Source organism: Octopus bimaculoides, chromosome 1 (assembly GCF_001194135.2).
Source record: "Octopus bimaculoides isolate UCB-OBI-ISO-001 chromosome 1, ASM119413v2, whole genome shotgun sequence".
In the NCBI taxonomy this organism is placed as follows: domain Eukaryota; kingdom Metazoa; phylum Mollusca; class Cephalopoda; order Octopoda; family Octopodidae; genus Octopus; species Octopus bimaculoides.
Window position 1 is genome coordinate 194,694,792 of NC_068981.1, and position 13,701 is coordinate 194,708,492.

The 13,701-nt window shown below is 40.9% G+C and overlaps 1 protein-coding gene across 1 annotated transcript in view; it reads right to left on the reverse strand.

Moving 5' to 3' along the window:
- The window catches only part of LOC106869902 (ubiquitin carboxyl-terminal hydrolase calypso), a 32,450-nt gene that overhangs the window by 5,613 nt on the left and 13,136 nt on the right, over positions 1 to 13,701 (reverse strand). The window contains exon 10 of the mRNA XM_052973833.1: positions 4,831 to 4,845. Coding sequence (XP_052829793.1) covers positions 4,831 to 4,845 — 15 coding nt within the window. The remainder of the gene's footprint in view (positions 1 to 4,830; positions 4,846 to 13,701) is intronic.

The window sequence follows — 13,701 nt, forward strand, 5'->3', positions numbered from 1 at the left end:
TATATATATATATATATATATATCATCATCATCGTTTAATGTCTGCCTTCCATGCTAGCATGGGCTGGGCAATTTGACTGAGGACTGGCAAGCCAAGGGGCTGCACCAGGCTCCAATCAGATTTGGCAAGATCTCTACAGCTGGATGCCCTTCCTAACGCCAACCACTCAGAGAGTGTAGTGGGTGCATTTTACGTGCCACCAGCATGAGGGCCAGTCAGGCGGTACTAGCAACGGCCACGCTCAAATGGAGTTTTTCACGTGCCACCTGTACAGGAGCCAGTCCAGCAGCACTGTCAATGACCTTGCTCGAATGTTTTCCTGTACCACCGGCACAAGTGCCAGTAAGGCAACGCAGGTAACGATCACGCTTGAATGGTGCTTTTCATGTGCCACCGGCACGGGAGCCAGACAGCTGCTCTGGCAACGATCCTGCTCAGATGGTGCTGTTAGCGCTCTACTGGCATGGGTGCCAGTCATCAAATTTGGTTCGATTTCGATTTCACTTGCCCCAACAGGTCTTTGCAAGTAGAGTTTAGTGTCCAACGAAGGAAAGGTTGGCATGGGCGCCAGTTGTCGAGTTTGGTTCGATTTTGATTTTGATTTCACTTGCCTCATATATATATATATATATATATATATATACACACACACATACATAAATTTTCATAAACCCAAAGGCTGAAAAGTTACAATAATAACCATAATAATATATTATGATAATATATATGCTCCGATTATGTCACTTTAATTGGAGTATCATCATAATCATCATCAATTAACGTCTGTTTTCCATGCTGGCATAGGCTGGACAGTTTGACTGAGGTCTGTAGAGCCAGTGGCTGCATCAGGCTCCAGTGTGTGTATATATATATATATATATATTTATATGTGCGCAATCACATATATCTGTTTGACACATGTATGTGTGTGTAAGTGTTTATAGAGATATGTGCGTGTGGGTGTGTGCATAAGTGTATATTGATATACACGGATATAAGTAAACAATGATAAGTATATAAACATACAGAGTCATATATACAGGGAAAACAGACAGATTTATAAAAATATATCGGGAGAGGATCACTTTTAATAATTACAAATAATATTATCAAAAGATTATTGTTATCAGAATTACGAGGGTGAGTGAAAAAGTAATGCCATTTTGTTTAGGACAGGTATAATTACCAACACAGGAACATGTATCATACATCAAAATGAAGCTGGTCCTCTGTGGATCACATCCCTACTTCTCAACATGGTCACCGCTTCTCTCAATAGCAATATTCCACCTTCAAATGAGAGCATGTATCCCTGCTCCATAGAATTCTGTTGATTGTTCTTTGAGCCACTTCTTCACTACCTCCACTCACCAGGTTTAGCGCCTTCAGACAATCATCTCTTCGGTGCCATGAAAGAGGGTTTGAGAGGCAAACATTATTCCAATAATGAGGAAGTGAAAACTGTTGTGAAGAAGTTGCTCAAAGAACAGTCAACAGAATTTTACGGGGCAGGGATACATTGCTATTGAGAGAAACGGTGACTATGTTGAGAAGTAGGGATGTGATCCACAGAGGACCAGCTTCATTTTGACGTTTGATACATGTTCCTGTGTTGGTAATTATACCTGTCCTAAACAAAATGGCATTACTTTTTGACTCACCCTCAGAGTAGGACCTGACATCTCGATTCAAAATTTAAAACTATCTGCATTAACTCTGGATATTGTTATCAATATTTCATGTAAACTTCTAAACAGCTGCTATAATCACTAGAGATCAAAAGAAAAATATACGAGCTGTAGAGGACACAGTAGAGGAATGGCAATGGTGGTGGAAAGTAATGGAGGTGATGGTGGTGGTGGCGGTGTCATCATAATGGTGGTGCTGGGAGTTGAGATATTGGTGTGTTAAGTCGGCCAGTGTGGTTGGCACATTCATTTCCATCCCTCTTCTCATCCAGTCACTTTCGTTCTTCTTCAATACATGACTCAACCATTTCAACCTATTTCTCTTCACAACGTCTGTTGCTGGAGAAAGAAAGATGATGACTTGCAGAGTATGCTGGGAAATAAATCTCCAGATCAATAAACCCAAGAAACAACAACTATCTCCTGTAACTGTCTTCAGTTTTTCCTCTTCCTGGCATAAACCCTAACTGAATTATACTGTGGCAGATTTTCTATGGTTGAATGCCCTTTCTGTCACCAAGCCTCACTTGTTTCCAACTGAGGTAATATTTACATTATTTACATTTGATGGATATTTGTCCTCATCTTGTTTGTTGTTAACACAACGTTTTGGCTGATATACCCTCCAGCCTTCATCAGGTGCCTTGGGGAAATCTCGAACCTGGGTTCTCATTCCTAAGGTATTTTTCGATGTTATTATTATCATTATTATTCAGGTCACTGCCTGGAATCGAACTCGGAATCTTGGGGTTAGTAGCCCGCACTCTTAACCACTACGCCATATGCTCATGGGCATATGTTAATAATAACATCGAAAACTACCTTAGGAATGAGAACTCAGGTTCGAAATTTCCCCAAGACACCTGATGAAGGCTGGAGGGTATAACAGCCGAAACGTTGTGTTAACAACAAACAAGATGAGGACAAATATCTGTCAAATGTAAATAAAGTAAATAATGTACTTAATTCCTCATCTCCTAAATATAGAACTCTAAGGTAATATTTCCCCATGACCAGACAAGCTTTTGTGGGAAACTGGCAATGATAGTGGCACTGATTTACAAGGACTTAGGCTGCTAAAATTGTCTCAAGGGAAGAAATTCTCCTTAGGGACATCATCATCATCGTTTAACGTCCGCTTTCCATGCTAGCAGGGCTGGACGATTTGACTGAGGACTGGTGAACCAGATGGCTGCACCAGGCCCCAGTCTGCTCTGGCAGAGTTTCTACAGCTGGATGCCCTTCCTAACGCCAACCACTCCGAGTGTGTAGTGGGTGCTTTTACGTGCCACCAGCATGAAGGCCAGTCAGGCGGTATTAGGAACGGCCACGCTCAAAATGGTGTATTTTATGTGCCACCCGCACAAGAGCCAGTCCAGGGGCACTGGCAACGATCTCGCTCGAAAATCCTACGACGGCCAGTCAGGCGGTACTAAGCTGCTTAGTATACCTCTAATTAATAAATAATTAATTCCAGATTGAGGAAGCTTTGTGGCCAATTAGAGCAGCAAATATTAGACCATTTGCTGGTCTAATATAAGAAAAAACAAGTTTTTAGTAACCAACCATGAATGATGACTCAGTATTTGGAGCTGATGATTCACAACAATGCAGAAATGCATGCATCTTGCAATCCAATATCATTCATAGCCCAATGGTGTGGTTTTTTCACAAATTTTGTGTATAAGGAGAATTCTTTTGTTTCTGGAAATAGTTTCTGCAGCCTATATCCTTCCATGTCCAAGTGTGCATGAACCTATTAAATATGATTATACACACCTATATTTTATTCAATACTTTTTAGTGTGCCTGTAACTTTTACACACACACACATACACACACGTGATGGCTTCTTTTGCACATAACAGCACATGTACGGTTCAATGTTCTAATACAAGAACCAGAAATTTTTAGTGGCTGTGAAGAATGACCCAGCATCTATAGCTGACAAGGTGCAACAATGCAGAAATGCATGCATCCTACAATTCTCTTGAGACAATTTTAGCAGCCTAAGTCCTTCCATATCTAAGCCTACATAAACATGTTAAATATAGTTGTACGCACACACACACACACATATAAATATATAAATGAAAACCATGAAGAGAGTGGAGATTTATTCACATCCAAAACTTTTTATGATTAAAGTTTCCTACAGTATATATAACACTGACCTACATATGTTTCTACTGCAGCAACTGCACAGCTCTGTATGCAATTATGCATCCTAGTCTGGGTTTATTATACCTAATATAAATGCAACCACGTAATTTCCTATACCTAGAATTAATTGCTCTAATAAGATATTGACAGTGTTTGGCTGATTCGGGAAAATCATCATCATCATCATCGTTTAACGTCCGCTTTCCATGCTGGCATGGGTTGGACAGTTCGACTGGGGACTGGCAAGCTGGGTGGCTGCACCAGACTCCATTCTGATCTGGCAAGGTTTCTACAGCTGGATACCCTTCCTAATGCCAACCACTCTGAGAGTGTAGTGGGTGCTTTTTATGTGCCACCGGCACGGGAGCCAATCGGGGGCACTGGCATGGCCACGTTTGGATGGTGCTTTTTACATGCCACCAGCACAGGAGCCAGTCAGGACGAAGGGGCTGGTAACAAAAGTTGATTCATATATTGTTTCATCATCATCGTTTAACGTCCATTTTCCATGCTGGCATGGGTTGGACGGTTCGACCGGGGTCTGGGAAGCCAGGAGGCTGCACCAGGCTCCAGTCTGATCTGGCAGTGTTTCTACAGCTGGATGCCCTTCCTAACGCCAACCACTCCATGAGTGTTTCATTCACAATTCAAAAGGTTTTTAAGTTGAATTTCATAAAAAACGAGTCAAATAGACCTGTAGCTTATGATGTTGCTTAACAATTTCACATCTCGCTTGAGTGTTTACATTTGGGGGGGAGGGGCACAGGTTTTACAACTGGATGCTCTTCCTGTCACCAACTCCTTTACAGAGATTACTGCACTGGGTGTATTGTGCCAACATAAATATATAAATATAGGACAGACAAGGATGTACCTGAATCATATTAGCAATGTCGACACAAGCATCACAACAACCATGCACCAATGAACAGAAGACAAAGAGAGAGAAAGAAAAGTAGAAAGTTAAATTGCAAGTACCTTTGTATCCAGTAGCTTCAGAGTGTGGGGGGAATCGAGTGGTTTGGTGGGGGGGAAAAATATAAAGTAGGAAATAATTATTATAGACTTGTTTGTTGGTTAGATACTGAATGTTGGTGTATATTTGGAGGGTGTGTAACGTGTATATATGTGTATGTATGCATATATGTGTACGAGTGTATATGAATGGTTTAGATATATACATATAAAATATGTGTGTGTGTATAAATAAATAGTGGCTAGACAGCTAGTAGCCTTTACGTCACAACAGATTTCTTTGGAAACTGTCCGTCTGTAACAGGAGCTTTCTTTAACCCTTCCCACAGCTCCTATGATGGACGGAACCAGTAACCCTAATGTCACAGTAACCAAGACATATAGCTTGGCAACAAGGCCTCACTACAATCAGGAAAATTGTCTCAATTCCAAGCTAAGTTCCTCTTGACTAGCTCAATATCTTGGAAACACCCTTTGACCACAAGAGTAACATTATCCATCCAAAACTGACCACTCTTACCAACAGTATGGAAAGAAATTGCCCATCTACACTAGTGACCCTTTAGGGTACATAGATTCGGCTACTAAATCCTGTGCATGACACCATAAAGACATGGCCCCTTTCCCTTATAAAACCCTACCAAAAATAGGATAGAAGAATGAGACATGGATGCAAGCCACATTGCAATGGGACAACCCGTATAGCAGTGGTGCTATAATAAGATGCCCTCGGTGCCCTCTGTAAAGTGGTTGGTGTGAAGAAGAGTACTGAGTAGCATAAACGATGCCAAAGTGGAGTGAATGAAGAAAGCATGGACATACGTTGCTGCCAAACTGCATTGTTTAGTCCTCATCAAGAAGGGTCGGAACTCTGAGTAAACACTTATATACAGAGTAAGGGGAGATCTGTTGCTCCTCTTCATATCAAGCAGGAAAGGGCTTTGTAAGACAGACACAACACCAAAATTTGTCGGTTTTCAGTTGGTGTGTGTGTGTGTGTGTGTGTGAAAGATGAAGAAGACAAAGATGACCCATCTAATCCTTGACAGCAGAAAAACAGACATAAAAGGATGACGATGATGTTCATGAAATATATAACTAAGTTATATCTGTCTGTCTGTCTCTCTCCACACACACACACACACACACACACACACACACACACATTAGTCATATCCAAAATCATGAAATTTAAGAGAGAAACTAGTCAACAAGTTCTAATACATAGCACAAAGAGAAGGTTTGTTAATGTTGTGTGATGAGAGGATAAGAGGCATGGATTTTTATCATGCTTTTTGCAAGATTTTATCATACTTTGCCAATATTCTTCTTGTTCTTGTTCGTTTTCTTCGAGTGACTGCTAATGAGACTGGATCTCATTAGCTTCATTTCACCCTGTGTATTATTGCCAATAACATCGATGTAGCCGAGGGTCTTTGTTTTCTATTAAGGTGCAAAAGCCTTCAAAATACACAACCTGATACAGCCTGGTGATAGCAGTGGTCAGAAAAGCTTACCCGAAATGGAATAATAATAGTAGAAATGGTTGAGAAGGTGTCCATAAATCTCCTCTTTGGTTTTCGTGCTCACGGCTTGAGGGGTTTTGAGATTCTAGGGGAATGAACCATCAAGGTGATCTTAATGCTCCTTTTTCATTGTCCAGGTTTCTCCTCCATAGAAGACAATGCTCTCTGCTTATGTTCTGAAGAAGACAAACTTTATTGACATTTAAATCTTTGGTTGGCAGATGTTTTGGAGCTTATTAAAAGCACTATCAACTAGTCCCTTGCACGTAAGGAAGTCTTTTTGAGTGTCAGCAAAATAGGACCCTAGGTACTTGAAGTCACTGCCCTCCTTGAGCCAGGTGCCATTATTGGAATAAGAAAGCAAGCGGTTTTTATCACCATTGATGGTCATATAAAGAGTGTTCTTTGTAAGGATCTTAGGATGCAGATAAATCTCAAGGAGGGGGTGAATGGCAGCACATACTTCTAGATAACACTCATCCAATCATACAAACATCATCATCATTTAACGTCCATTTTCCATGCTGGCATGGGTTGGACGGTTTGCCTGGGGTCTGGGAAGCCAGCTGGCTGCACCAGGCCCCAATCTGATCTGGTAGTGTTTCTACAGCCAGATGCCCTTCCTAATGCCAACCACTCCGAGAGTGTGGTGGGTGCTTTTTACATGCCACCGGCACAGAAGCCAGTCAAGGTGGCACTGGCACCATAAAGAGAATATTAAAAGTGATAGTAACGATGGAAGCTGGGAAGCATTACATGTGCGTATGTGTCTGTGAATGTATGTATGTATACACATTTGAGTCTCTCACCAAATATGTTTCTGTTAAGTCTACATCTGTTGCCGCCCTTGCTTCTTTGATACCTTGTCAATCCTTCTATCACTCACCTTTTATTTTCTTGTACCATGCTGCCTGTGTAACACAGAGAAGTATGAAACTTGTTTGACTCTCTAATCCTTCTCACCTAGTCTTCTATCGCTCTACCATACTACCCCTACAGTAAGTACTGGACTTACTTGTATTCAGTACCCATTACCCATCACTACCATCCTTATAATTCTGCCATCGCAACTGTAGAAGGAACCTGAGGAAGAGGTAGACTCAGGAAGACATGGGACGAAGTGGGGAAGCATGATCTTCAGATGTGGAGTCTCACGGAGGCAATGACAAGTGATCATGACCTTTGGCGATTTGCTGTGCTTGAGAGAAGACCCATCAAGTGAAATGAAATCATAGCCATGGCCAGTTCCAGTGACACATAAAAGGGCACCCACTACACTCTTGGAGTGGTTGATGTGAGGAAGGGCAGTGGTAGAAACCAAGCCAACTATGACTGGAACCAGTTCCAGTCAAACCATCTAAGCCATGCCAGAATGGAAAAAGGATTCTAAATGGCAATGATGACTTGCTCATCATGAGAGGCCTATGTATAAGGACTTGCACTGGTTTTCTTTGTACCTGATGCACTCTACTATTTCTCTTTCTGTATTGCCAGTCATCACTCCCTCTCTCAGGCCCATTTGTTATTAACATCCACAAATCTATCTTACCACTGTCCACCTATAGACGTGTCGATTGTGCTTACTTCCTTCTCATCACCGTTTCTACCACATATTCCTACTCCGGCCACCTACAAATTCTAGTTCTTCTGTCATCACTTCACTCTCTCTCTCTTCTATTCATCTTTCCTTTCAGTTACATTCCTATGACAATATCATAACAGAGTAAAAACTCTTTAGTCTTACAGAATACAAGGCAACCTCACTAGTGCTGGTGCCAACATAAAATACATCCAGCACACTCTGTAAAGTGGTTTGTGAATGAGCAGGCGCAATGCTAGGTAAGAGGACCCTTTACTCTTGCTGGTGCCAGAACAAAATGCATTCAGGGCACTCTATAGAGTAGTTGGTGAGAGAAAGGGCATCAATCATAGAAACCAACTTAGAAATGAAACATGAGTGAGACGAGATACTCTGAACCATTTAGGAGGGCAGTAACCCTGAGTAGGAACTGACTTGAACTGTAATGACCCATCCAAGCTTTTCCTGCAAGGAAACGGGACATAAAATGATGATGAAAATGGTGACGATGATGCTGGTGGTGATAATGATAGAAGCTAGGATATATATATATATATATATATATATATATATATATATATACATACACATACACATATATTTACACACACACACATCATTGGGGTTTCTCCCCCAATGTGTCTCTGTTAAGTCTATATCTGCTGTCTCTCCTTATACAGTGAAACTGGAGTCAATGCTTGTAAGAGATTTCTGCACAATGTGGAGATAGAGTACAATTTTGAAGGGTTTCTATGTCTGAAAGGGCAAGTGAAATGTCATGGAAAATATTGTCAGAATCTGGTTGAAAGTTCCAGACGATAACCCTGGATACCAAGGATCAACAAAACAAGGAATAACAAAGCTGTTGTTGGTGATAGCAGAGATAGTGAAGAATATGAAGACAATAAACCATTGCTGAAGAAACTCAGGTTCTCGGCTAGATGAGTTTTCTTTGGATAGTCTTGAATATTGAAGAGGAAAGATGGAGAGCTTCTTACAAGGAGGGAAACGAATAAACTTATTAACTTACATATATATATATCAGGCACAAAGGTTCTTCATCAGAAGCAAACTGTCAAGAAATGTTAGACTATTCAGACACTAGAAAATTACTATTTTTAAATCTCACAACGAGAGATATTCAGCAACAGTACTTTGGAGTAAAGATTGTTTGCCAACATAACATGGCAGTCCTGGTTTAAGACGAATGTTGCTGTAATTTAGCCCCAGGAGACATCGTCTCCAGCTGGCTATACGACACAATCTGTGTCCTTATATTTTCAAACAAGGGAATCTAGCACCCCCACTCAGCTCATGATTTGTAGTGGGCAGTGGTCTTGCAGCTTCAGAGTAAGTGGTGGGGGAAGCAATGGGTGGTCAGTGATCATAGTAGCACCAGCTGTTCTTCAAATGGTTGCAGAGGTTACTGTGTGTGTGTGTGTGTGAAGGTGGTGATGGTGGACAATAAGCAACTGTTGGTTGGTATCAGTCACAATGGAAGCAACTGCTTGTATTTTTGGTAGTGGTGATGGTCGTAGATAGAGCAGCAGTTGGTGACAAATGGACTGGAACAAGCAATAACAACCATCAATATTAGCAATATTTGCCATAACAGCATCAAATTATACAATGCCAAACAGCTTCTATAAGCCACTGGCCTCACCACTTTTATGGATGTCATAGGGTTGCTGTCCACACCACAAGCAACGTGGCTAGTGTCTGAATAGAAAGGCATTTCTTGACTGTTTGCTTCCGATGGTGGGCCTTTGGGCCCGGAAAATACAAAGATTATTAAAAACATTTCTTTTCCACATTGTAAGAAGCCCTCAGTCTTCACTATTTTACTTCTTTATCACAACACTTCAAGCAATCTACAAGACTCTCCTGATATTCGGTAATCAATGTTTTTAGAGTCTGAATGGAACTCATTAATGCATCTACAGGTGTAATGACTCTAAGGTAGACAGGTTTCTTTTATTCAGATTAGGAAATCAATGTTAAAATTTTTAATTTCTAAGCAAAACAAGTGAGAAACAAATCACAGCTTATGTATCACTGTCCATCATTACACATACAAACGCATACACACACAGAGGCACTCCGTTGGTTACATTGACGAGTGTTTCAGTTGATCCAATCAATGGAACAGCCTGCCTGTGAAATTAACGTGCAAGTGGCTGAGCACTCCACAGACACGTGTAACCCTATCATAGTCCTCAGGGAGATTCAGTATGGCACAGAATATGACAAGGCTGGACATTTGAATGACAGGGACGACTCATTTTTGCCAGATGAGTGGACCTGAGCCATATACCCTAACCACTGACCTCCATGACACACACACACACAATAAATACATTCTTCAACCAGACGAGACCTTCTGTTGACTCCACCCACCACTATTGAAGAATTGCCTTATTCACCATGGTGAGACTGAGGGTTAGCAAGGGTCATTCACAAGAGCCGAGGCAGAATGTGACTCGGAGCTTAAATGATGAAAGGAGAAGTTGATCACAGTGAGATTTGATCTCAGAGCACAGACAGCCGAAACAAACACCACAAAACGGTCTTAAGCTGACTCTTTAAAAATGTCAATTTGCTTTCTTCTCTCTCTCCATAAGCAGGTATACAGTCGTCATCATCATCATCGTTGTTTAACATCCACTTTCCATGCTGGCACAAGTTGAACAGTTTGACCGAGGACTGGCAAGCCAAGAGGCTGTACCAGGCTCCAATCTGATCTGGCAAGGTTTCTATAGCTGGATGCTCTTCCTAATGCCAACCACTCCGAGAGAGTAATGGGTGCCTTTTACGTGCCACCGGCACGGGAGCCAGTCAGGTGGCACTGGCAACGGCTACTACAAAAACTTATTTGGTTTTTTAACTCTTGACACCTGTCTTGTCTTTAATGATTCTTAGGTTTCCTCTCCATTCTAGTCAATGGCTTCTTTCTGACCCGTTTCCCTCACACCTTCTGTCTGTATTCATTGCATATAAAGTTGAATGACCATCCTATCATCTTTTATCTCCATCCTTTCCTTTCTCTCACTAATTCCTATCATTAATCTCTTTTCTCTCCCCAATTCCCTGCTGCATCCCCTCCTCTCTTACCATCCCTCATCACCCACTTTCTCTTCTCTCCTATTCTCCTTCTGTTAAAGGGTCCATGATAGGGTTTTTAGCCCCGTAAATCACTGGTACTGATGCCGTGGAAAAAGCAGCAAGGACACTCTAAATTTGTCGGCATTAGACAGGGTATCCAGTTAAAGAGACCGTGCCGAGGTGGACATGGGAGCAGGACACAATTCTCTCAAGCCATCCAAACCATGACATCAGGAAAGCTGGACATTAAATGACAAAGATGATGATAATGATTATGTTGATGATGATGACGACAACGATGATGTTGATGATGATGGTGATGATGTTGATGATGATGGTGTAAGTCCAAGGGAAAAGTGGATTACATGATTCACAGGTACATGTTGGGGACTTACTTCAATAATCCCTAAAAAATGAAAGGCAAAGATGGCCTTGGCTGGATTTGAATCCCTGAATGTGACAGACATTTCAAGAGAATTAACTTAATATCACTAAGAAGTTTATCTGACGCTCTACCAATTCACCTCTAACCCTGTCGACCTTTGACTCGGGTCACAGCTGCATACAACAGACATTCTGGATACATTCTATCACTCTCTCTTTTATTTGTAGCCATGTCTTTGTATATGAGACAAGGAGAGAGAGAGAGAGAGAGGGGGGAAGAATAAATAAACCGTTATAACAGATGTACAGGGAACAACTGACAAGAACAAAGGTATATATGGGGGAGGGGTACCCGAAAGAAACTGGAATTTTTGCAATGTTATTTTATTCACTTAGTTTTAAATGCTTACACTTTTATTGCCTTCATATTGAATTCTCCATTTGAAGCAATGCATCGGTCCAGGCGCGTTTTCCATTATTCGAAGCAGTCCTGGAATTCTTGCGAAATGATGCCTTTTAACGCCTCCATCGTTCCTTTCTTCACCTCTTCCACATCTGCAAATTCCATGGCACCAGCTTTCGCCACCAGGGATGACTTTCGACAAAAGGTCCGGAAATACTTCCAACTGTTCTTTCAGTTCACGACACGCATTCAGTCGAGACTGTTTTTGATGTCCAGTGAGGAAGCGAGGCACAAATTTTGCTGCAACTCTTTTCATTCGCAATTCCTCGCTCAAAATTCGTTGGCAGCAGCTCCAGGACACAACAGTCATATCAACAAGTTCTTCAATTGTTCGGTGACGGCACTCCAAGATCAGTTCATGAATTTCCATGATGTTTTCATTCGTTCCGGAGGTCGACGGTCATCTTGAACAAGGTTGGTCTTTAAACGACAAGTGACCATTCCTAAAGCATGGAAACCACTCGTAAACTTGTGTTCTCCAGCAAGAAACAAAATTTCATGGAAGCCATTCCAGAAATCAATGAACAGGGGAGAAGCATTGCAAAACAAAGACACACCAAGTGAAGCATGACTCCACGTGCAACCACCAGTCGGCAGACTGATGCCTGAGGGTTGCATCAAGTGGCTTCTAGTAGTGAGAGCCTGAACTACAATGGGTTTGTCCCACAGTAAACGTTTCTGGTTAAGAAAACGTTCTGGCTAAGGTGGCGAGCTGGCACAAACGTTAGCGTGCCGGGCGAAATGCTTAGTGGTATTTTGTCTACCGTTACGTTCTGAGTTCAAATTCTGCCGAGGTCGACTTTGCCTTTCATCCTTTCGAGGTCAACTAAATAAGTACCAGTTATGCACTGGGTTCAATGTAATTTACTTAATCCTTTTGTCTGTCCTTGTTTGTCCCCTCTATGTTTAGCCCCCTGTGGGCAATAAAGAAATAATAATTATTATTATGATAAACACACACACACACATACAAGGGAGTTCCTTGCCATTTAATGAGTAACTCCAATAGTATGCTTTCGCCACACTGGGTAATACCAGGAAATATGACACACATTTAATAATTATAATTTAAATTTCATCACATTTCTTGCTGTTTATACAAAATGACGAAATGAATATTAAGTTTCAAAACCAAGTAATAGTAAAGAAAAAAGAATCTCATTTGAATAACTCTTCCCACTATTCCTCTAGCATTTACCTCCTCCCCTTCCTGCCTTCTCTGTCTCTTTGATTCTGTATCTCACACTATGTGTGTGCGTGTGTGCGCATGCATTGCATTCCAATATTCATTGCCTGCCACCAAGCCTAGTATGAACACACATCCACCACTTCTTATGTTAATTCTCTCTGTATCTCTCTTTTAAATCTCTCTCTTTTTCTCTATACATTGTAAAGCATGACCAGAAGAATAAAGTTACCAACTAACCAACATATATATATATGAACATATATATATGTGTATATATATATATATATTATTTTGCTTAAAAGAGTTCCAACACTGTCTGTTTTTTATGTTTTATTTATATTCCTGCAGAACTAATGTGGGGTATAGAATATGGAATATACAATATATAATATGATATACAATATACAATATAAAATAAAATAAAATAAAAATGGATGGCACCATGAAAGAAAGTATTGAATGTAGATGAAATATTGAGTGTTCAATATAAAGGATCAAATATATAAATATATAAATATAAATATATATATATATAAAGGCAACTCGAGTTTCAGGGCTATTTCCCTTCGTCATGGCCGGTATGACAGACTTTAACAGACAGTCTGTTAAAGTCTGTCATACCGGCCATGAC